This window comes from Podarcis raffonei, chromosome 14 (assembly GCF_027172205.1).
Source record: "Podarcis raffonei isolate rPodRaf1 chromosome 14, rPodRaf1.pri, whole genome shotgun sequence".
Taxonomy (NCBI): domain Eukaryota; kingdom Metazoa; phylum Chordata; class Lepidosauria; order Squamata; family Lacertidae; genus Podarcis; species Podarcis raffonei.
This window is the reverse complement of record NC_070615.1, coordinates 5,227,066-5,250,974: the sequence shown is the minus strand read 5'-3', so window position 1 is coordinate 5,250,974 and position 23,909 is coordinate 5,227,066. Positions and strand designations below refer to the sequence as shown.

Below are 23,909 nucleotides of genomic sequence, written 5' to 3'. Positions count from 1 at the left end.
GCTTCCTTCCTCTGCTGACTACGGTAATTACTTCATACCTGGATCTGAGGGGGGCTTCCATCACACTAAAATACTAGAGGATGCAGCACTTGTTTCCTTTTTCTGAGCTATGGAGGAAATACTAAAATTGGTGGTTGAAGAATAACCTTGAAATGCAGCAGCTGCAGTCAGGACAGGCCTGCTGACATTTCAGAATAGTCTCAAGTTGTAAAAGTTTGTAGCGTGCTAAAACATTTACATTAAATAAAGGCATTTGACTGGGAGGTGGGATAATCCCTCCTGTAACTTTTAAGGTTTTTTAAAAATTGCGTTTGTAGACTTCATAACTCTGCAATCAGTTTAGAAAAAAATTGTATTAGGAGGATTTCATAAAGATTTTTCATTTGTGAAGGTTTTATAAATTTCTATATAGTGTAATAAATAACACAAACATAATAGCAAAAACTAGCCAGAATTGCATAGCAAATCTGGACAGTTTACAAGTTAATACTTTAAAAGCCTTGGAGATTTTTTATTTTTATTTTTTAAATAAGTTTGCCTAGAGCCAAAGGGGTACATTAACCCAAGGCTAACTTCTTGGAGCCCTGAAACTCTGAGCTAAGAAAACCCTTTCTATGCTCAGATATTTTTTTTTAGACAAACCAAATAAGCATTATTCGAAAGCAGACTCAAAGCTTTAAATCTTTTCCTCGTGCTTTGTGGGTGCTCTGCCCCCAAGCTCAGAGGCAGTGATGCTTGAATACAAATAGCTGGAAAACACAGGCAGGGAGAGGGCTCTTGTGTTCAGGTCCTGCTTCCGGGTTTCCCACTGGGACATCTGGTTGACTGCTGTGAGAACAGGATGCTGGACCAGTTGGGCCATTGCCTGATCCAGCAAGGCTCTTCTTACATTCTTATGTCTAGTTATCTCCCGCTTGGACTACTGCAATGCGCTCTACGTGGGGCTACCTTTGAAGGTGACCCGGAAAGTACAACTAATCCAGAATGCGGCAGCTAGACTGGTGACTGGGAGCGGCCGCCGAGACCATATAACACCTGTCTTGAAAGATCTACATTGGCTCCCAGTATGCTTCCGAGCACAATTCAAAGTGTTGGTGCTGACCTTTAAAGTGCTAAATGTCCTCTGTCCAGTATATCTGAAGGAGCATCTCCACCCCCACCGTTCTGCCCGGACACTGAGGTCCAGAGCCAAGGGCCTTCTAGTGGTGCCCTCACTGTGAGAAGCCAAGTTACAGGGAACCAGGCAGTGGGCCTTCTTGGTAGTGGCACCCGCCCTGTGGAACTCCCTCCCACCAGATGTCAAAGAGAAAAACAACTACTGTACCAGACTTTTAGAAGACATCTGAAGGCAGCCCTGTTTAGGGAAGCTTTTAATGTTTAACAGACTACTGTATTTTAATACTTTGTTGGAAGCCGCCCAGAGTGGGTGCAGTATAAATAATTTATTAATATTAATATTAGGGTTCTGTTGACATTTTAATGCATTTTAGCATATTAGCTTGGCATCCAACTATCTATGTTGTGTCTGTAGCCAGAAGTGGGGCTACTCCAGGAATTTGAACCCGTCTCCTGCACCCACTCCTGACTTCCCAAAGGACCGCCAGTTTCCCTGGTGTGGGAGAATTGCCTTCAACTCCTCTTTCTTCTTTGCAGCGGCCAGTTTGCTATCGTGAAGAAATGCCGGGAGAAGGTCACGGGGGTGGAATACGCCGCCAAATTTATCAAGAAACGACAGAGCCGTGCTAGCCGCCGTGGAGTCCGGCGAGAGGAGATCGAAAGGGAGGTCAACATCTTGCAGCAGATCCTTCACGCCAATATAATCAAGCTGCATGATGTGTATGAGAACAAGACTGATGTGGTCCTTATCCTCGAGCTGTGAGTAGGAGAGGCTGCGTATGTGCTGAAATGCACAGGAATGCACTTTTAAAACAAATGAATAGATAAAGTTTCTAGTTCTTAAGATAAGCTAGAATATGCACAAGCAATATCTGTTGAAATATCGGAAGCCCACTGGGGAGCTGAATAAAGTATTGTGGGCAGAGACTAAGGGTTTCCCTGTGAAGAGTAAAACCAGACTAAATTATGCTTAATAACAGAGTGAGAGAAAGTGTGCAAATTATTTGAATAATTGCAAAGCAATCCAGTCAGCTCCGTCTATTCCTTTGTTTGTGTGCAAATTTGAGCTCATCAAGTGCAGAATTCCAAGCCCTCTAGCCCTTAAAACCACAACTGGGATTGGACTCTTCTGTTCTTGTTTTCCCCGCTAGCAGTCTCAGATTCTTGGGATTTTGTGTTGGTGCTGAGGGCCACCTTGTGGAGAACTTGTGTGCAACATGTTAGCTGTCCATTAGAATTTCAAGGTTCAGTGACCAGCTTTGGTGGCACGTTGGATTTTGAATAAGTGCAAAGGCAAAGTTCATATATATATCAGTGTTGGTGTGTGGATGAGTCTCATACACACCTCATTCCTGGCTCATTGTTCAGGGCAGTAAACTGCTTCATTATTTAACTTATATCCAGGTTCCTGGACCACAGGGGCTATAAAATCAGTTTGTTCACCTATTCTAAATCAAGAATTGAGCTGCAATAGGAAACACTTGCAGCGTAAGACATAAATCAAATTGGATTTTAAGAAAGTTAGATCCTTAAAGGAACAAACTTATAATTGGCAAGGTGCCAATTTAGGGTGGAGAGGCATCAGTGTTGATAGCATGCTCAGGTACATCCCAGTTGTCCTTTCTGTGCAGTAATTGGTTTGAGGATTTTATGATGCTGCTGATGCCATTGACCATTCATTTCCAGAAAGGTCCCATATGGGATAAAAGGTGAGGATTATAAATTAAATAAATGCATAAGTGATATGCATATGTAGTATATCAAAATATATTTAACTATGGGACAAAGCAAAAAATAAAAAGAGTGTTGTAAATCTTCCCCCCAGCCTTATCCACAAAGTGCAGCTGTTGACTCCCTAGGGGTGCATCCAGACTGCCAGCAATTTGTGAGAGGGATTATAGAGCCTACCAGAATGTTAGGACTGTACATTTAAAGCAGATTAAAATGCTGCATTGCCCTAGGGCAACAAATCTTATTTTTAAAAAATGGACTTTTTGCAGTTTGGAAAGTGATGGGCAAATGCATTTAAAAATGTGGGGTGAATAAATGATTAACCAGATTATGTACAAACGCTCAGCAAGTAAATCAGGTAGAATGCAGGATTAGTGCTCATTATCATATAATCACTGCTTAAACAAATTGGAACAAATGCTCAATAAAGACCAGAAACTTTCCAAAATAAAAATAAAGATTGGACACAGTCTAACCACCTCATAAGCTTTGTGCAAAGAATTCAGGATGAATGCTCTATTCAACAAACAGCAGTAGCAATTTGTTAGAAACATCCATTAGACTAATCCAGGGAACCGGAAGCAGAATAGTACAATGAATCTGCATCCTTTTGCTGTTAATGCAGCTATCACAATACTTTCTTGTTGGCTTTATAGTGTGTCTGGAGGAGAACTTTTTGATTTCCTGGCCCAGAAGGAGTCGCTGAGTGAAGAGGAAGCCACACAGTTCATTAAGCAGATCCTAGATGGTGTCAGCTACTTGCACGACAAGAAAATAGCCCATTTTGATTTAAAGGTAAGCAGAATGGGCTTGGCAGCCACTGATGCCAGCTCTAGGGGGCCCTGGGGGACCGGGCACCCACAAAACTTTTGTTGTGGGTGCTGGACCATAGGGCCTTGGACAGGAGGTCTTTAAGCAGAGGCTTGACAACCATATGTCAGGAGTGCTCTGATGGTGTTTCCTGCTTGGCAGGGGGTTGGACTCGATGGCCCTTGTGGTCTCTTCCAACTCTATGATTCTATGATTCTAGGACTTCCAGGGTTCCCAGGCACCTCTGCAACACATGTGACGTAATGTGATGTCATGATGTCACAGCGCACCGTGACATCATGACGTCACATTATGTCACATGTGTCTCTGGGCACCCATAATCTGGGTCCCAAGTCGGCGACCGTGTTGGCAGCTGACTGTAGACCAGCTTTCAGCAGCCTGGTGCCCTCCATATTTTGGGAGCTACAACTCCCAGTCAGCCCTTAGCCTTTTTTAGCTGTGCTGGCTGAGACTGGTAGGAGTTGCAGTTCAAAAGACTTGGAGGGCACCAGGTTGGGAAAGGCAAGGCTGGGGTGTGGTTTAAACATGCTTGGTTTTTGTGGCTCCTGTGCCATGTGGACGTGTAAGCCTTTGCAACATTCTGGGGAAAGGGCAAGTAAGAAATTCTATAAACAAATAAACCAGAGCTCAGCTGATTTGTATACACTGGAACTGTGCTCACTGTCAAAGCAAGCACAGCCTGTAATCTAATCTCAAAATCTGAGTTCCTCCCACCCTTTGCTGTGCTGTGAATGGTGGAAGATTCCTCTTTGGGGACTGACCTGCCTCTTGTGTAGCAACCCTCCACCCTGTAAACTGAACTAGGAAAAGAACAAAGGTAGCTAATGTGATTTGCTTCTGTCTCACCTCTGGCATTTCCCTCACCTGGACCTTGCAGTGCCTTTGCGTTTCAGGAAGAGAAAAGTCAGGTTAAATGGCAGGGAGGGAGGGAATCCTGACTGCAGCTCTCAGAGTAAGAAGTAAGAAGGGGCAGGTGAATAGGGTAACTCTGCACGCGCGCGCACAGAATGCTCCACTGCAGTTTACACCACTGTGCACCCAGGTTTCCCTTTGTGATTCAGTCTCTCTGACTGAGCATGTAGAATCTTTTCACAGAGGTTAAGAGTCTGTAACTCAGCTCCTCAAGAGGAGAATCAGGGGGCTTGATTTATCCACCCCCCAACCACTTTTATCCAGGTTAAATGGGCTTTGTGTTTACAGCTTTGGACTGAGGATCAAATCTCTCCCCACCCCTTTTCTATTTTTAAATGAGAAAGGAACCACCAGTACCTCCATTAGGGAATGTAGGACTGGGAATTTTTCATGAATGAAAGTGGTGGCAGTTGTTTCAGACTGGAAAAGCAAGTGGGGTACTTAATCAAAAACAGTGGTGGGGAATGGTTTTGCATGTACTAGAAAATGAAACAAACAAACCCCCAAGTCTTAAGCATTCAAGAGAGAGGCCTGTAACATGAGTAACATAACTACCAATTGGGAAAAGATCATTAAGAACCTGAAGCTGCCTTTTAGCAGCTGGTTGGGCTGTTTGCCCATCTACCCCAACTGGCAAGGGGTTTTCCCTGCTTGTCTAGGCAGAAGAGAGTCTTCTCCATCTCTGGGCAACCGAGCCTTTATTAACTGGAGATGCTGCCAGAGATGCAGCCTGGGACCTTCTGTATACAAAGCAGGTGTCCTGTCTCTAAGTTCCGTTTATGAAACTCTGCAGCTGCCAGATTTTGTATTGCCATTGTCTTGTGCAGTTGAGGGGGAAAGCGTAAACTGAAATTACGACAGCTGTCAAAATATAAGTCTCTTAATATATGATGCTGGAGCTGTCATCTGAGTCCTTTGCTAGAGCTGCAGACCATGACTCAGCATGACACAGCGACATTTGCTTTGGTGCATTGAATTGCATTTTGCATCTGTTTTAGGGGAATCAGAGGAGCCCTTTTCTATAGGCCCACCTGAATCTAGGTTAGGGAAGATAACAGATAACAGGTTTAGTACCTGTTCTGTAAGCAGATGCTCACAGGTTGAATCCCTGGCATTTCCAGGGTGGGGTTGGGTGGAGTATGTGTCTGAAATGCTGTGTAGAAAATACTGAGCCTGATTGACTCCTGCTTTGACTCAGTAAGAGGCAGATTCTTATATTCCTGTTAAAAAATAGGGCTGGATCAATCCACAAACCTGACTTTATTATTTCTTTGTATGTGTGTCTTCCCTGTTATCCGATAAGCCTGAGAATATTATGCTGCTAGAAAAGAATATCCCCATCCCACACATAAAACTGATTGATTTTGGTCTGGCTCATGAAATAGAAGATGGCGTTGAGTTTAAAAATATTTTTGGGACACCAGAATTTGTGGGTAAGTCTCAGCCATTTCACTGTTAGTTGTTGATTGTTTAACCAGTCAGTCAAAGTTTATACTACAGTCACTGGCATTCCTTATGGCTGCCACTTATTTAGATTAGAGCGACTGAAAAGTACGTGTGCTTCATGGAAACTGGTCTGTGGGGGTCCCTGCACTGGAGGGGTCGAGATGCTGTGGCCCTCCAGATGCTGGCGGACTACAGTTCCCATTCTCCCTGCTTATTGGCTCTGCTGGCTGAGGCTACCCCAAGTCCATCAACACCTGGAAGGCCACACATTTTCCATTCCTAGGTTAAGCTTTGCCCCCTTCACATAGATCCACCTGCAAGTCTGAAAATTTTCTCAAATGTTATGAAATGCCAGCAAGCCCTCCCATTACCTCCTTCCAAAGGAGACCAGCCATTGGTGTGAGTTATGCCCCGGGAATTTCTTGTTGTTTGTGGAGGTGGGGCATGAGCAGTGGCGCTGAGAGTGTGGGTTGGGAAGGAGGAGGGGAATTGTGTCCTGGGGGCTCCAGAGGGCGTGTGTGTGTGTGTGTGTGTGTGTGTGCGCACGCCTGCTTTCTAGGTTTGTGGTTCTGTACTTGCCTTTAAAATCCTTGGTTCACCCTCTTGCTGATTCTTGCTGTTCCTTTCAGCACCAGAAATAGTGAACTACGAGCCTCTTGGGCTGGCTGCAGATATGTGGTAAGGATTTCGCTCTTTCCATCACTTCTTGTATGATATTTCGAGATCAGTCAATAAAGGCAAGATACCATCTGCAAACATTCTCATACTGTTTTGCATATGACTGCTTTGAACTCCACTTATTATTGGGTCATTTCTAATTAGTTCAGCAAGTGGTTCCAAATAAAAAGAGTAAAAGTGGACAACCTTGTTTTGTTCTCTTATAGACTGGAAATTGATTAGAATCTCTACCACTAACTCAAATATGTGCTAAATTGCTATTATAACACTGATCAATAATGCCTGTAAACTTTGGGTGCCAAATTCTTGAAATTTTAATAATTCTTTATGAAAATCCCAATTAACTTTATCAAAAGCTTTGGTTGCGTCAAGTGAAAGAGCCACTGCTGGGGTTTTATAAGTTGGTAAATATTCAAAACCTTCTTAACTAGTTTGGCCAAGTTCTATGGAAAAACACCAGCAATGGCAACACTCTCTTATATTATTATTAAAAACAACCAAACATGGTATAAAATGTGTTTATGTGTCAAAGTTAGGTCCCAATGTGGCTTTCTTTTTCCCACTTTCCATCTGCATATGCCAGTAGATTACACAATAGTGAGTGTTAGTTTAAATATTTCCATCTTTTTTCTTTTGCTTTGTTTCAGGAGTATAGGAGTTATCACTTACATTCTGTAAGTACTTCACTAGATCATATCTCTGTTTTTGTATTGCTATTATGCCCTGCTTTTCCTCCAGGGAGCTCAATTTGACATACATGATTCCCACCCCATCATTTTATCCGCACAAATTGGCCCCCAGCAAATTAAAGTAGAAGTCACTCCCAGTTACTGGATTTGTTGCAGAGAACGCTAGGTAGAACTCAGTCGATTTTACCCTTGATAAAGAGCAGTCCCTCCCTGGAATCACCCCTTCTCCTCCGCCCCAAGTTCATATCCAAGATCAGGCCATTGGCAGGGATTCCATGGGGCAAGGGGAAGCCACCCTCACCCCACCCCAGTTGTTAGCCCAGCATCTCTCTAGTCCCCAGTTCAGAATCTGCTTGAGCCACAGCTGCCTGCTTCCAGTTCCACAATGCAGTTGCCAAGGCTGCTTGCTAGGTGGCAGTGCAGTGTCTTCCTATGCTGAGCTCTGTGCCCCCCCACCCCCAAAATCAGCACTAGGTTCTTGTGTGCTTCGAACACTTTGATGCAAGCTGTTGTTACCCTTGTCCTTGGGCTGGGAGTAGAATTTGTGCAAAGTCACTGTGGGGGAGTCTGCAGAAAGCAAACAAAGAGGGTCTGTGTCCATGGAATGTTCCTCAGTCTCAATGAAGTTGTGTGTCCCCGGTGTCTAGTCTTTTCCTGGGTGTTCTTTTCCTATCATCTCCCAAATCCCCCCCTCCCACAAAAAAACCTTGCTCAAATGGAACTAGTGTTGGGTAGTGGTTAGAAAGTCCTCAGCTCAAATCTTGCCTCTGCCATGAAGCCCTGAGACCTTAGGTGAACCACGTGTCTGTCTCTCTGCCTCCTTCCCCAACAGCTGCAATATGCAGATACTGAGACTGGCCTACCCTACAAAGCAAATTACATAATCAGAAAAACAAAAGTGATGCACAAAAGCAACTGCAGTGAAACAGCACATAAAGTAAAGAAGAAGAAGAATTATGATAGCGCCATCCACACTATTATGGACTACTAACCAGAAATAAGACCAACAATATACCATAAAGTCTTCCAAAATCTCAAATGCTGGACGGTTTTGTTTTTTAAGTGTAACAACAGCTCAGTTCTATGCAAAATAGTGCATAACTTCAGGTATGTCCCTGGAAATAATGCATTGCAATGCAGAAAGTAAAATAGAATCCCATTAATTACACCGACCAACACAAAAATCCTTCCAAATTATTGAGAATGGTTTCAAAGCTCTGTATTGATGCAGAGTGAGAATATGACTCAGTGGGGAAGGGTTAAGCATCCCCCTCCTCAGTATTGAGTTGGTCTCCCTGGTTCCAGGTGAAGCCTCTGTCCACTCCTCCACAATGACCTCCTTTCCTGTAAGAGGGACATGATTCCTACATTATGGTCAGGAGATGCTGCCACAAACATGTTGGGATGTAGGAATCAGCCAACCCATTGGTTTCTCTCACTCAGTGTTGTCTACACTGACCGGCAACAGCTCTCCAGGGTTTCAGGCAGGGGATGTTCCCGTACCTACCTGGAGATGTTGTGGGGCCTGAACCTGAGACCTTCTGCATGCCAAACAGATGCTCCACCTCTGAGCTAAGGTCCGTCCCTATAAATAGCATTTAAGCTGCACAGCCTAAATATGGAAGGTGACTGTTATAGACCTGGAAGTGGGAGACTGTTTCAGCCCTTGGGACAGGAGCAGCATTTCCCTGTCTCTTGATTTCACAACTCAGCATCCCTCTTCAAAGACAGACAAGAAAGTGCGATGACACATTTTATTTAAAAAAGAAGGTAAGCAAAGGACGTTGCTTACAGTGAAGGGCGTTTGAGAAAGAAGCCAGGCTCCTCTCCCAGGCTAAATAAAGACTGCTGAGCACCCTCTGCATTATTGGCAGGCAGGCAGGCCTTCTTTCCTTGCAAACAAGGCCAGCTGCTGAACCTTCAGAAAAATAGCTTCCTCCTGCACCAGGGGCTTCCTGGATTGGATTTCCCTGCATCTTTCCTACCCCTTGTCTTGAGCGAATTTTGGGTAGGAGGAGCCCAAGACATTTTTGTCCCGAAATAGGAAGTCCAAATGGCACTAACTTACATAGGGCACAATCCCCTGGTGATTTATTTCCGTGCAAACCCCATTATTTATTTTATATATTTATTTTAGCATTTAAATCCCACCTTTCCGCCAAGGAGCTCAAGGCTGCATACCTGTTTCTCCTTCCTTCCACTTTTATCCTCACAACAGGCCTGCAAGGTAGGTTAGGTCCAAAGTCACGCCCTGAGCTTCATGGCTGAGTAGGGATTCGAACCCTGGTCTCCCAGGCCCTAGTTCAGCACTCTAGCTAGTGCACCACACTGGCTCTCAATAATAAATGGGAGCTCCACAAGCGCATGTTTTGCTCTTGAGGAGCTCCCATTTATTTCACAGGAGAAATTCCCGGGGTGTTGTGCCCTATAAGATCAGATCATTCTGTCTCCTATTCATAGCTCTTCATAAGACCCTACATTTAATCCATGATGGAGTCTGCCACTAAGAGTTTCATGGGCTCAGCCTGCCCTCTCCCTTCCTTCAGAAGCTGTCAATACACTATTCAGTCCTGCCCCCATGGTCCGCTTTAAAGCAGGCAGAAAAACTGCAGGCATAGCATTCTCTGCTGTGGGGTCAGGAATGAGACCAATTTCCCCCGTTTTTCTCTGCAGGCTAATGACCCTTCTCTCTCCCTATGGTCCCTCTAGGCTTAGCGGGGCTTCGCCATTCCTTGGAGATACCAAACAGGAGACGCTGGCTAACATCACAGCTGTGAACTATGAATTTGACGAAGAATTCTTCAGCCACACCAGTGACCTCGCCAAAGATTTCATTCGGAAGCTTCTGGTAAAAGATACCCGGTGAGCCCCAAATGACCCGCCAGGAGGAAGATGAGAGGAAGGCCAATCTCAGAGCTGACCCATACCTCGGCTTAGCGTGGATGGTGACCCCCTCGTGCCGCCTTCATTCCCCCTCTTCCACAGTGAATTCTCCTCCAACTACTGCTGTCTCACACTCTCTGCTCCCTTAGCCCACAGATTCCCTATGTAATCAATGTCGCTCTCATATTTGCATCTTCTTTTTCTTCTCTTTTAATATGATTAATTTTTGAGAATACAACCGCAGAAAAAAATCTCAAAAGCATAACTCTAACCCTCAAAGCAAAGGGTATCTATGGATTTAGGGGAGAGAAAGTGTGGGGCAGCAGTAGTTGGGGGAGAGTGCTGCAAAATCTGTAAGCTTCATGGATGAGGGGAAATTAAAGGAGGCGGGAGGGATTAAGCTGAGGTAGAGCCAGGCCCTCAAGCTTCCTGGTCCTGCCCACCATGGTTGGGTTGATTGGTTTATGCCTCACGGCATAAACTTATCCAGGCAGCTTACAGTAAATAGCAGGAAAAAATGTAAATATGAAGTTAACCATGAAACCACAAATGTCCTAAGTACAAAAAATGCGACCCAAAGCAGACTGAACCCAAAAATTAAAAACCACAACTACTACGTAGTTGTTTAGAAGGGCTGGGCAAGCAGAAAGTTCTTCTGGAGCCAAGATGACCACAAGGATGGTGCCAGGCAAGCCTCCCTGGGAAGATTGTTCCATAAGCTGAGAGGAATGGTCACTACCAAAAAGGCTGTCTCCCTGCTGGTTGCATGTGCCACAGGGACACTCAGGACATGGCCTGAGGAACAGAGCTGAAGCTTTGGCAGGGTGCATATTGGAGAAGGCAGTCTTTCAGGTAACCTAGTCCTAAGATGTTTTAAAATTTAATTCGAAGGTAAATTGTGTCTGGAAATGAACCTGGGAGCCAATGTCGCTTACAGAGCACAGTGAAATATTGTCCCAGTTAATAATCTTGTGTAATCTGGACCATTATAAAGGGGCAGGGGCAGGGGTTGGGGATAGGGACCTCTTTTGGCCCAGCAGGCTAAATCCTTATCTGTCAGCACCTCTGTGGGCCGAATTGCAGCAGGTGGGTGGGACAACCCACCTGTCAATCACCTGACATCATTATGGCATCAGATGATTGACAAGTGGGTTGTCACGCCCAATTGTCAAAGTCTCAAGTGCCCCAGCAAACAGCTGGTTGTTGGGTGCCTGAGAACCACAGCCCAAGGGCACTTCCATCTTCTTCTCAGGTGGCCTCCCATCCTGGCAGTTCACGGGCACAGGTCTGCTCTCTTTCCATGTGTCCTTCATCTTGAGAGCCAGCGTGGTGTTGTGGTTAAGAGCGGTAGTCTCGTAATCTGGGGAACCGGGTTCGCGTCTCCGCTCCTCCACATGCAGCTGCTGGGTGACCTTGGGCCAGTCACACTTCTCTGAAGTCTCTCAGCCCCACTCACCCCACAGAGTGTTTGTTGTGGGGGAGGAAGCGAAAGGAGAATGTTAGCCGCTTTGAGACTCCTTAAAGGGAGTGAAAGGCGGGATATCAAATCCAAACTCTTCTACTCTTCTTCTTCTTCAGCTCATCCTCCGACCTCTCTTGCGGTAGCTTTAGACTAAGGATGCTTTTAAAGAGGGAGATGGACAGGGCTGTCTCTGCAGCCAGTATGCGACACACTTCAAGAACAGTTGTGACCAGCAGCTCTTCCCTGCAAGGAGGGGTCACTTACTTAACAAATTTTCTCTCTTTGCAGGAAACGACTCACCATTCAAGAAGCTCTCACTCACCCCTGGATCACGGTAAGCCTGGAAGTGGGGTATGTGGTGTCACAGGGGAAGGGGGTGTTTTTTGTATGGAGTTCTGCATTTTGGCATTTAAATGTCACCTGTCATAATTCTCATTTGCTTTTGCATATCTGACTTTAAACATTACGGCAGCATGACAATGGCCTCTAGTTTGGTTTCTCACAGTTTTAACCTCACTGGGGGAGGGAGATTAATTTTTGCCAAACATTGTCAGAATCTTTACAAAATAAAATAATAATACATGTTGCCTTTTTTAATGCTTTCTTGTCTTAAGCAAGAGATAAAAAATATGCAATGCTGAGATGCGTGTTGACAAGCATACAATTTTCCGTCATGGAATGTGTTGTGTGACGGTGATACATCTGCCTACTGTTTGCATGGACAGACATAAACCGCATTCCAACTGTGTTTGGCTGGGCTCTATCTGGTATGAATTTGCTCCATCCAGTCCACCTTGAAATCTATAGGAGGTTGTAAAAAACACTCCATTGCATTTGAGCAGCTTTTCAAGGGTGGCTATAGCCTAGAAGTACCCAGTGGACCACACGCCTCTCTGTGTCTTTCTTTGTGTTGTGTTTGTGGTGTTCTGCTGTGTAGAAGATACAGTGGATGTCCTACATTTGCCCAGTGTCAACACTCACATCTGAATGTTGAAGACCCCAGACAAATTTTGTGAAGAATTGAGAACACAGTGATATGCGATATTAATATGGGGCATCCATTAAGTTCATCTGGAATAGCCAATTATTTACAGGTGAAACTCAAAACATTCATTCAGTACTGGACATCCATTGTAACATGGAATATATGCAGCTGGTCTTTGCATGCTGGAATCTGGAGTGCTGGATTCTTAAGATTTTTTTCACATCACAATGAATCAGGCGCTACCAACCTTTTTGGATCAGTGGGCACATTTTGAGAGAGTGCTGGGGCGCCAGTTGCAAATAGCTGCTGTGGGGGGCATAGCACAAAATTAGAGAGGTGGCCAGTCCCATCAACCTTACGCTTACTGTGGGAGGTCAGCCATGTACTTCTGGCTCTGATTGTTGAGATCACACAATATTAATTTTATATATAAATATACACAAACACACTGACACTCTTGCTTTCAAATAGCAACAGGGAGCATTCCTCAGTAACAGGAAAAATAGCCACACAACACTCACACCCATTTCATAGAAATCACTTAGAAAGGACCTGTTTGTTTTGTCCCATAACTTGCTTTCCAGGATTGCTACAGACTTTGGTGACCCCAGTACACACACAAACACACACACACACACACACACAGAGAGAGAGAGAGAGAGAGAGAGAGAGAGAGAGAGAGAGAGAGAGAGAGTGCTCAATAGTGTATTTTCTGAAATATTTTTTTATTTTTTACAAAAACTGACCACTTTTGAAACTGTAAATGCACAGATGCCAGCATGCAGTCAGTCATAGTGCTCACAGGGATGTTTTTGTTCCACCAACCTTTTTTTGTGAAAATAAAATAATGCCTGTGACATGCATGAAGGAATCCTGTTTTCACCCAGCACCATGAATATATGTTGTGTGTTTGCCTTCCTTTTGCCTGCTGTGTTGTGGTTGATGCTGTGGTGTCTATAGAAGCAGTTTGCATGATTCTGCGGATCAGTAATAACCATGCCCTACTACTTCTGTCTGAAGACTCACCAGCCCAAGGAAGAAACGAAGGTCCCAGAAAGCAAAAGGGCTGAGAACCAGCAACTGAAGACCAAGCGCCTGAAGGAGTACACCATCAAGTGCCACTCCAGCATGCCACCCAACAACACGTACATCAACTTTGAGCGCTTTGCCTATGTGGTGGAAGACATCTCCAGGATGGAGCAGAACTTCAGTGCTCTGGCTGTGTCCCATGATGCTTTGCAGGAGGACATTGACGCCCTCGTTTCCATCTACAACGAGAAAGAAGCTTGGTACAAAGAAGAACATGAAAACGTGAGACATGAACTTTCCCAGCTGAAGTATGAGTATCGCAAGATTGAATCTCTGAAGAAGCACTTGCAGGAGGACATCAGACTTGTGGGCAGCAGCCTCACTGGGGTTGCCAGCAAGTACATGGACCGGCAGTCACATTACGAGTCCTTGAGTAAGGAATTGTCCGAAGAACTCAAGTGGATTCAGGAATTTACAGGCAGCTCTCAGCTGGAAGATGGAAGTGACACCTACATCACTGGAAATTTTGGCTCCGTCTTTAACAAAGATATAAATGACTCTCTTAGGGAGCTGCTAAATAGATCCTGCTGTGAAGAATTCCTAGCTGCCTTGAACCCAGGTGTTGCAAAGTCAAGTCAGTAACTCTGTCTAAAATGGCGTTTCAGATTTATCTATTCATGCCACCTCAAGATTCCTGCATACTAATGGTGACGCCCCACTTGTTCACTTTATTTCTGAAAAACATAATTGACAGTCACTGTCGCAGTTGGCTTTTTGAACTCTGAAAATATATGTGCCACGACACAGGGCATATGAACTCTTGCCATTGTTTTACCTTTTTAACAGAGAAGCTGTGAATTTGCCAGTTAGAAATGAATTGAAATTCCTTTGAATAACACCCTGTTCTCTTTCTGGAGCATACTTTGCATTTAGAAGTGAAAGCCTTTGCTGTCATTGTATTTTGGAAGATGGAAGCAGCTTACTGTTACCATGAGATACCTCCTAAATACCTGATTGTAGATAGTTAAGCATCCTTAACAGCCTCTATTGCTGTCCTGTGAAAGAGTCAGCAGTAAGAATGCATTGATTTGAAACTCAGTATGACTGGTGCTTTTAATAGTGATGGATTCAGATGGAGAAGCTCTTTCTTGCTCACAGCACCCTCTGCAATCCTGACCGCAGTCTACTTCAAACAATAGCAGGCATTTCAGTTGAAAACCAGAATTGTGAATGTGTTACAGAGTGAATGGAGAGCTCTAACATCAACTCTATACTCAGCATATTGACTGGGGTGATGCGTAAGGCATTGTCAAGAGACTTGACAGTCTACCCCACCTCAAGCAAAGAACATGGTCCAGTGAAGGAACCAGATGACTGAAGACTCCTATTGTGGAACCTGAGACTTTGTTTTTGTTGCTGTTTTGACTCAGATTATTAGAAGGGGAAAGTGTGTGTGTGGGGGGTGAGTTATAATTGAATTATGCACATTTTTGTTCCTGCCTTTGAAAGAGAAGAGCATTGCCTGGGCAGCAATGATCTTCTCAAATGTGTAACTAATTCCACACTTATAGAAAAAATAAATATTTATTTAATACAGTGTGGTTACTTGCAGCACCATCTGTCCGTATGCCACACAAAAGAACATAATAAGAGCTTGCTGGATGAGGCCAGTGGCCTGTCTGGTCCTTCTCAGAGCAGCTACCCAGATGCCCGCAAGCAGGATTATAACACAAGAGTCATTCTCTCCTCCTGTGGTTTCCAGCAACTGGTATTCAGAAGCATTACTGCCTCTGATTGTGGAGGGGGATCATAGCCTTTGTGGCTAGTTTTAAAGGTAAAGGGACCCCTGACCATTAGGTCCAGTCGTGGCCGACTCTGGGGTTGTGGCGCTCATCTCGCTGTACTGGCCGAGGGAGCCGGCATACAGCTTCTGGGTCATGTGGCCAGAAGGACTAAGCCGCTTCTGGCAAACCAGAGGAGCGCACGGAAACGCCGTTTACCTTCCTGCTGGAGCGGTACCTATTTATCTACTTGCACTTTGACGTGCTTTTGAACTGCTAGGTTGGCAGGAGCAGGGACTGAGCAACGGGAGCTCACCCCGTCACGGGGATTCGAACCGCCGACCTTCAGTTCGACAAGTCCTAGGCTCTGTGGTTTAACCCACAGTGCCACACGCATCCCTAGTTTTATCCTCCATTAATTGGCCTAATCCTCTTTTAAAGCCATCCAAATTCGGGGCCACCACTGCCTCTTGTGGGAGGGAGTTCCATAATTGTTTAACTATGTGCTGTGTGAAGAAATACTTATTATTATTATTATTCAGCTGCAGTTGAAAGCCCACAAATTCTAGTATTATTGGCGGGGCCGGGGTGGAGTGGGAGGCACGGAATTCTCTAACTACTTTCGCCATCCCATGCATAATGTTCTGCCCTTCTGTCATGTTGCCCCTTACTCACCTTTTCTTGATGGTCCCAAACCCTGCACCCTAGGATTGGTTGAGTGAATAGTGTTTGCCCATTGGCTATTGATTTGTTTCTAGGGATGGTCTCAGCAAGATGAGGCTGTCACTTGATGGAGGGGGTGTGCTAAGTACTGGTTTGGGTTCAAGCCAGGGAAGTCCACCTTTTTCCAAGGTTTGAAGAAAGTAGCTTCCAAACTGACATGTGGGTCGGCTTTGAATATGCTTGGAAGCTCTCACTCGTGTGAGATAAGGTAGGTACCCTGAGGCCTGTCTGAATTCTGCATAACTGGATGTCCCATTGGAGCCAGCTAAGTCCTAAGATGTAAATTACTTGCTACCATTTTATTGCTGTTACACTTGGTTGTGCCAGTCTCATCCCTTCAGACAGAGAGGATGATAATGTCAAAGACTTGAGGTCCAGATGGAGAGCCTGTGGCCTGCCTGATGCTGTTGAGTTACAGCTCCCTGATACTTGGCCGTGCTGCCTGAGACGGATGGGAATTGAAGTCCAGCAACATCTGGATGGCACCACAATTGCCCCTCCCTCGCCCTGTACTTAAAGCGCACAACCCATATAATGTATATTTAATGGCCCAGGCTTTCTGAAGCACTGACCTTGTTCTCTCTTGTCTTTCCCAGCCAAAGGACAAATGCCAGGCCTTGGTGAGGCGGGAGTCGGTCATTAACTTGGAAAACTTCAAAAAGCAATATGCCCGGAGGCGGTGGAAGGTATTGTACTTGGAGTGTGGTTACTGATGCATGTGTGGTGCTCTCTACAAAGAAGCAAGACTTCTGTTTTGTTTTGTTTTAAAGCAGGGATGGGCAGCCTTTGGTCTTCCAAATGATATTGGAGCAGGTGGTTGTTTACTCCAGCAACTTCTGGAGAGCCACAGGTTCCCCACCGCCATTTTAAAGAAACAACATTATTTTTTTAAAGTGACATAAATTGTACCTTTCAGAGATATCTCCAGTCTTGTCAACATCAACACTATTGATTATTATTATTTTAAATTTATATGACTACCCATCGATAAAGTTATCCAAGCAGTTTGCAGTAAAACAATTTGCAGCTCAACATAAAACCACACTATAGAGTAATGCGTCATTTGGATAGGTGCCTAGGCCACCCTTCCTGAACATGGTGCCCTCCAGATCTTTTTGGACTACAGCTCTCACCAGGCCTGTTCTTCGCTAGCTGAAGTTTTCAAACCGTCTCCAAGGGGAGTCCCTAAGTAGTCAAGATGGGAGGCTACATCAAACCAGGAATGGCCATAGCTGGCAAGTCAGCCAGAGCAGGAAATAAGCACTCCTTGATATCAAATCTGAGCCTATAATGGCCGAAATGGATCCAGGAACACCTCAACACTGTGTACCTGCTCCTTTGGGGGAAGTATGACTCAGCCCAGAACAGGATAGATAGCGTGTGTGCATGCTTTGATCCTGCCCACTACTGGCCTCTGGCCTCTGATCACCTTCCCCACAGAGGTAAGCAGCTCTCAGGAGCAGGGGATGGGTGGCTTCCCAACCCTCTCTTATTGCTGAGGAACACAGCTGCCTGTCCCAGTTCAGACTGTCTTCAAGGGTTAGCCCCATTTAGTTCCCGATAATCATTTCAGCTATACTGAGCACTTTGTCTGAGCACTGAGATCTGCCTCCTTCTGACCCAGGTGAGCTCACAGTGAACTGGGTCAACCAGAGACAATAGGGTCCATCTGAATCTTTTCTGTATTGCTGCATTTTAACGTATAACATTTTCCTGGTTTTGTTAGCTCACTAAATCCCCCATGCAGCTTTTTAAGGTCTCCCTGGTGCTGCTTCCAAACCTCACCTGTGTATTGGAGGCTGATGGCAGGGCAGTTCTAGAAGGTGCCCCTTGGTTGTGCCCATAAAATGCACTGCTGGTTGGGGGACATCCCATCAGTGGCTCTGCAGGGTCATCTTCTGCCTTTCAAGAGTATAACCACAATATCTTTGTTGTTCCCCCAGCTTACTTACAGTATTGTTGCACTGTGCAACCATTTATCTCGCACCTTGGTGAGAAAGGTTCGCCTAATGCAAGATGAAAGCTTGGTAAGTACATGGGGGCGAAGGAAGTGGAAAGTCGACGTGTCCAGTTGTTTGCGACAGAGGAGGGGCAGCCAATGCGATGCCTTCCAAATGTTGCTGGAGAGCCCTGTTCTATCAGGCAAAGGATCACCTAGCTCGGCATTTTGTTTCCTTCAGCAGCTGGCTGGCCAACCAACCCCTGAGACGCCTATGCAATGCAATAGCCCTTCTCCCGTTGCTGCTTCTTAGCATTTGTCATTCAGGGGCCTAATGTCCCTGTGCCTGGAGGCTGCATAGAGCCATCGCTCCCCCTAATAATGACACCAGGAGGTGAGCGCCATCCGAAATAGAGCCAAAACAGGGCTGCTGAGGAACAAGAGGTTGATATTGGCATGCTCTCTCACGAATGCTGAGGAATACAGAAATGCTACCTCGGCACTGCTGCTGCGCATCCTGAACATCATGGTTAGTTATGCAAGGCAAAGTTAAAGAGCTTTGAGCAGAGCTCTAGATTCTGCAGGTGGGGGGTACAGGGGCATAGCGTGGGGGGTGCCAGAGGGGCTGTGGCCCCGTGCATGGATTTTTGAGGGGGCATGAAACAGGCGCCCCCACGCAGGTGACTGAGGAGAAGCAGTCGTTGAGGTATGGCACTCCTGAGCCATTTAAGAGTTACCTCTCACCCACTCCTCCATCTCCCCACTTGGGAACGTCTTTGTTGCTTGGGTTGTTCAGTGCAGGGGCAGACAGAAGACAGATGGGAATCTGGCTGGAAGATGACGGAGTGATTTGCAGTAGAGCAGCAAAAGTTCTCCACTCTCAGTAGCTTAACCATAGTAATGAGAAGGCTTTTCCCCTTCTAGATTGTTGTTTAGTTGTTTAGTCGTTTAGTCGTGTCCGACTCTTTGTGACCCCATGGACCAGAGCACGCCAGGCACTCCTGTCTTCCACTGCCTCCCGCAGTTTGGTCAAACTCATGCTGGTAGCTTCGACAACACTATCCAACCATCTCGTCCTGTCATCCCCTTCTCCTTGTGCCCTCCATCTTTCCCAGCATCAGGGTCTTTTCCAGGGAGTCTTCTCTTCTCATGAGGTGGCCAAAGTATTGGAGCCTCAGCTTCAGGATCTGTCCTTCCAGTGAGCACTCAGGGCTGATTTCCTTAAGAATGGATACGTTTGATCTTCTTGCAGTCCATGGGACTCTCAAGAGTCTCCTCCAGCACCAGAATTCAAAAGCATCAATTCTTTCAAGACAACCGGGGATGAAAAAGAAGAAGAAGAAGAAGAAGAGTTTGGATTTGATATCCCACCTTTCACTCCCTTTAAGGAGTCTCAAAGCGGCTAACATTCTCCTTTCCCTTCCTCCCCCACAACAAACCCTCTGTGGAGTGAGTGGGGCTGAGAGACTTCAAAGAAGCGTGACTGGCCCAAGGTCACCCAGCAGCTGCATGTGGAGGAGCGGAGACGCGAACCCGGTTCCCCAGATTACGAGACTACCGCTCTTAACCACTACACCACACTGGCTCTGATGTAGGGGGTGTGTGTGTGTGTGTGTGTGTGTGTGTGTGAGAGAGAGAGAGAGAGAGAGAGAGAGAGAGAGAGAGAGAGAGAGAGAGAGATATTGAGATTCCTGAGCTGAGTGTGTAATTCAATGCTCATCCCCTTGAGTGACTATTTTGTACCTTCTCTGTTTGCTGGACCTTGGGTTTTGTAATGAAAAACAAAGTTGATCGTGCAAGCTGGAAGTCTGCCCACCCAGCAGTGGAGCATGTCTCCATGTTGCCCAGGGTGGGTGGGTGCACCCAGGCACATGCCCCCATTCCAGGGGCGGCTTGAGGGGCTGAGGACAAATGGACCCTACTGCACCTGTTCAGCCCCTGTTGGAGCTGGAGCGACACCAGCCCTGGCAGCCATGGCTGTTGCACCCTCCTCATGCCACCCTCCCCAGATCCTAGCCTTGCAAGGCTGCAGGGGGGATGTGGCAGCCATGCACCCCTCGATCCTAGTCTTGCACAATGCTGGGATCGAAGGGCGCAAGGTTGTCGCATCCCCCCCTTAGCCTTGCAAGGCTGGGATCCAGGGATGGTGGCACACAAAAAACATGTGCTGCGCCACCTGCCCCGGGGGGAGAGCATGCCCCCCCATGCCAGCACCCCCAGAGTGGCCCGGTGCTCCTCTCCATGTGTGTTGGTTCCTCCTTTGGCGGGCAGGGTTATTGCTACTGTTTATTACTATGTTAGGTCTTTTTATATTTTAAACTGCCCTGTGTTCCTCAGATGGTTGTATAGAATAATAATAATAATAATAATAATAATAATAATAATAATAATAATTGGTTTGTGTATAAAAAGAGGGGCAAGGAAATGTCTGCAAATGCTGAGCCCTGCCTGAAACGTCACCTATTTTCTCCTTTGTTCCAGCGCAATTGTGAAAGTGACCACGAGGAAGATCTTCCCAGCCGGCCGGCACCTCACCATCTCTTGAGGAGGAGGAGCAGTATATCTTAACTCCACCAAACAGAAACGGGAGTCGGACTGAGATTTCCAAGTGCCTAACAGCGCAGCTCTTGCACAACTGAACACTTTGTCTCGGGGGCTCTTTCTACCCCCAACTTATACGCAAGCACAGACCAGAAAGGCTCGTGTAGCTGCTTGGTGACTCTGGATCTTCCAAGGCAGGAAGAAGCCACAATGAAGTCCCAGATGCATTTGGTGCACTGTAAATTGTCATGTACAAGCCAAGATAGGAGTGGACTGTGGGATACGAGGTGTCATTTCTTGGTGGGGGGGTTGACTCCATTATTTTAACTGCAAATAAGAAGTAAGACAAGTGTGTGCAGAGCTGGTGATCCAGGGGAAAGAGCTGGGCAGGAAACTGAGGTGTTGGAGCAGGAGGACGATAAGGGAGGAATGGTGTCCATTCCAGGTGCCCCCCAGGCAGGCAGCCAGCTGATCTTGGGCGCTGTGTAGGTGAGAGCAACCTCCCCCTTCTTCTTCGAAGCCCTTGAGGGCAACCCACCCCCAGATCTTTCTTGCAAAGAGACAGGAGATTGTTTCTATCAAAGGCAGCGGACAGGAAAAGCAAAAGCAGGCTGCAGGGTGTTCCTTTTTGACAAGCTACATTTCCCACCAGTCTCTGCAGAGTTGGGTGCATTTGGCAAACATTTGATCCTAATCAGTTAAATGTAGTGATTGGGCACCGGCCCTCATCTCCTGGTGAAGGCCAGAGGAAGAAGCCTCCTTTCCTTGGCACCTGCTGCATCGTCCTTCTGCAAACACATCCTGCCTCCCCTGCCTTGCCCCTCTCAAGGATCAAAGTGACTTAGTCAATGGCACCCCTGCGCTCTTCTGGCCACCGCCCCCCGATAGCAGGACACCTTAGCCCAGAGGGGAGCAGTCACCAATTTATTTATTTATTTCACAACATTTATAAACTGCTTGATTGTTAAAAGAAAACCCTCAAAGCGGTTTGAGCAAACAGCAAAATCTAGAAAAATGAATAGCCCTACTTTAAAAACATACAAAAAGTTAAAAAATACTGAAACAGATTAAAATGACCTCAACTTTCTAAGCATCTAGGTAAAGGTAAAGGGACCCCTGACCGTTAGGTCCAGTCGTGGCTGACTCTGGGGTTGCGGCGCTCATCTCGCTTTACTGGCCGAGGGAGCCAGCGTACAGCTTCTGGGTCATGTGGCCAGCATGACTAAGCCGCTTCTGGCGAACCAGAGCAGCGCACGGAAACGCCGTTTACCTTCCTGCCTTCTACTTGCACTTTGACGTGTCTTCGAACTGCTAGGTTGGCAGGAGCAGGGACTGAGCAATGGGAGCTCACCCCATCACGGGGATTCAAACTGCCAATCTTCTGATTGGCAAGCCCTAGGCTCTGTGGCAAGTGCCACCCACGTCCCTTGTAAAGCATCTAGGTAGGTTTGTCTAAAAGGAATGTTTTCAGCAGGGGGCACATTTCAGATTTAGAGAGAGACACAAAATGGCTGCCCTGTGGCAGGTGGAGATGGCAGGCCAAACATGGTTGCCGTGGGCAGCAGGCATAACTCAAAAAGTTTGAGAGTGCAGTCAATACTGCTGCTCCCCCTCCCCTGCTCTAGCCAAGCTCATGGTTACTATGGAAAATCAGATTTGTTCTGCTGGCAGAGATACAGCTGTTAAAGGCACAATAACCCTGTTTTCCCCCGTGATGGCCCTAAACCAAAGCCTAGGTTGCCATCCTGGACACAGTTACTGGGGACTAAGCCCCATTTAAACACAAAGAGATTTGCTTCTGAAGTAGACATATATATACCATTGTTTGGTCAAGTGAATTCCTGACACACCTAAACATCAGCTCCTGCACAACCAGAGACATGCCTAAGTCTCTTTGCAAAGTTTTCACATTTTGCATTTGCCATTTGGATAGCGGATTCTTTAACATTGTCATGCACCTGTTATGCCGGGATTACCTGATCTGAGAGGAACCCACCTCAGGGAAAATGCATCCTGGTTTCTAGGAAAAAAGGAAGGGCAAACAATGGAGATTTCAAGACTTCTAGAAAATGAGTCATCTGTTGTCCTTTGAGTCAATATGGTCAAACTTGTGCTGTAATTCCTGATGTTCTTCCCCCTCCCCTGTGCGATTTATTCCATTCCAATATATTTCATCCCATCCACCACATGTTTCTGCTTCCTGAGTCCTGTTGGGATAGGCCTATGGAGGCTCTGTTCTCAAAATGTATGTTCCTAATTCTTGGTTTCTCCTCCTCTTTCTTCTTCCCTGCCTTCATCACCTGCCTGGAATGAAGACAAGCCTGCTGGGACAGCTTTACATGTCTTTTCATATATTATTAAAGGGAAAAGGGGGAACAGTAATTTGCTCCCAGTGAGTTATAAGCCATACTGCTGTTTCCACTAACATATTCAATATTATTTTGGAAATAAGTTAAGTTAGTTGTATCATGTTGAAAAATCACTCTGCTGTGCTTTGAGACTACCTTGTGGTCCTTTGGCCCTGTGGTATCTCCATCTTTGGCCCAGATCTCCATGTTTTTTACTCAAGGGTTGTGTGTGGGTATATATTTTCAAACCTCATTATGGTCAGCATTTTGCTTATGCACTTGTATTTTGGGTTTTGATATTCACTATGATGTATGCTGTGTTTTTGTTTTTCATTTTTTGTGTGTGTTGCAAAAATTTCCAATGTACGTTTGTTGGAATTGCCCTCTCCAAAGACAAAACACCAGTGAGTTAAATGTTTGAGGGCAACTTCTTACATTCATTTTGATGTAGCAAATTATCCAAGAGGCAAGATCTGTGATCTGTCACATCCTGGGGGGAAAAAATAAAGTACTCCACAACATGTTAAATCTCAGCTTTCACCAGAAGAAACGCTAATGCAATCTGATTCAGACAAGGACGCTCTTTTCCTTGCCTGCTCTTCCGTTTTGAAGCTGCTATTCCTTTTGTCCTCGAGGCACAGTTTCCCCCCAATCCGATATCATTGCACATTGCAACATTTGTACCTATTGAGCAGCCCCTCAATATCTGCTTTTCTCATGTTGTGTTCTATTATCAGCTGTATACCAAATGCACCACCCCTCTTATCCTGAGGAACATTTTCCAGAATAAAACAGTTACATATTTGTTAGGAGAT

General features: G+C 45.8%; 1 protein-coding gene across 2 annotated transcripts in view; it reads left to right on the top strand.

The window, feature by feature from the left end:
* DAPK2 (death associated protein kinase 2) overlaps positions 1–21,051 on the top strand; it is a 39,681-nt gene extending 18,630 nt beyond the window's left edge. The window contains exons 2-11 of one of the 2 annotated variants that reach the window (XM_053364765.1): positions 1,654–1,875; positions 3,504–3,642; positions 5,894–6,023; positions 6,666–6,714; positions 7,362–7,388; positions 10,113–10,265; positions 12,037–12,082; positions 16,863–16,952; positions 18,210–18,293; positions 20,687–21,051. In XM_053364765.1, the coding sequence (XP_053220740.1) occupies positions 1,654–1,875; positions 3,504–3,642; positions 5,894–6,023; positions 6,666–6,714; positions 7,362–7,388; positions 10,113–10,265; positions 12,037–12,082; positions 16,863–16,952; positions 18,210–18,293; positions 20,687–20,773 (1,027 nt within the window). In that variant the 3' untranslated portion in view covers positions 20,774–21,051. Of the gene's footprint in view, positions 1–1,653; positions 1,876–3,503; positions 3,643–5,893; positions 6,024–6,665; positions 6,715–7,361; positions 7,389–10,112; positions 10,266–12,036; positions 12,083–13,753; positions 14,618–16,862; positions 16,953–18,209; positions 18,294–20,686 lie in introns of those variants that run through there. The other variant, XM_053364764.1, reaches the window with a different exon arrangement.
* The last annotated feature ends 2,858 nt before the right edge of the window (positions 21,052–23,909 follow it).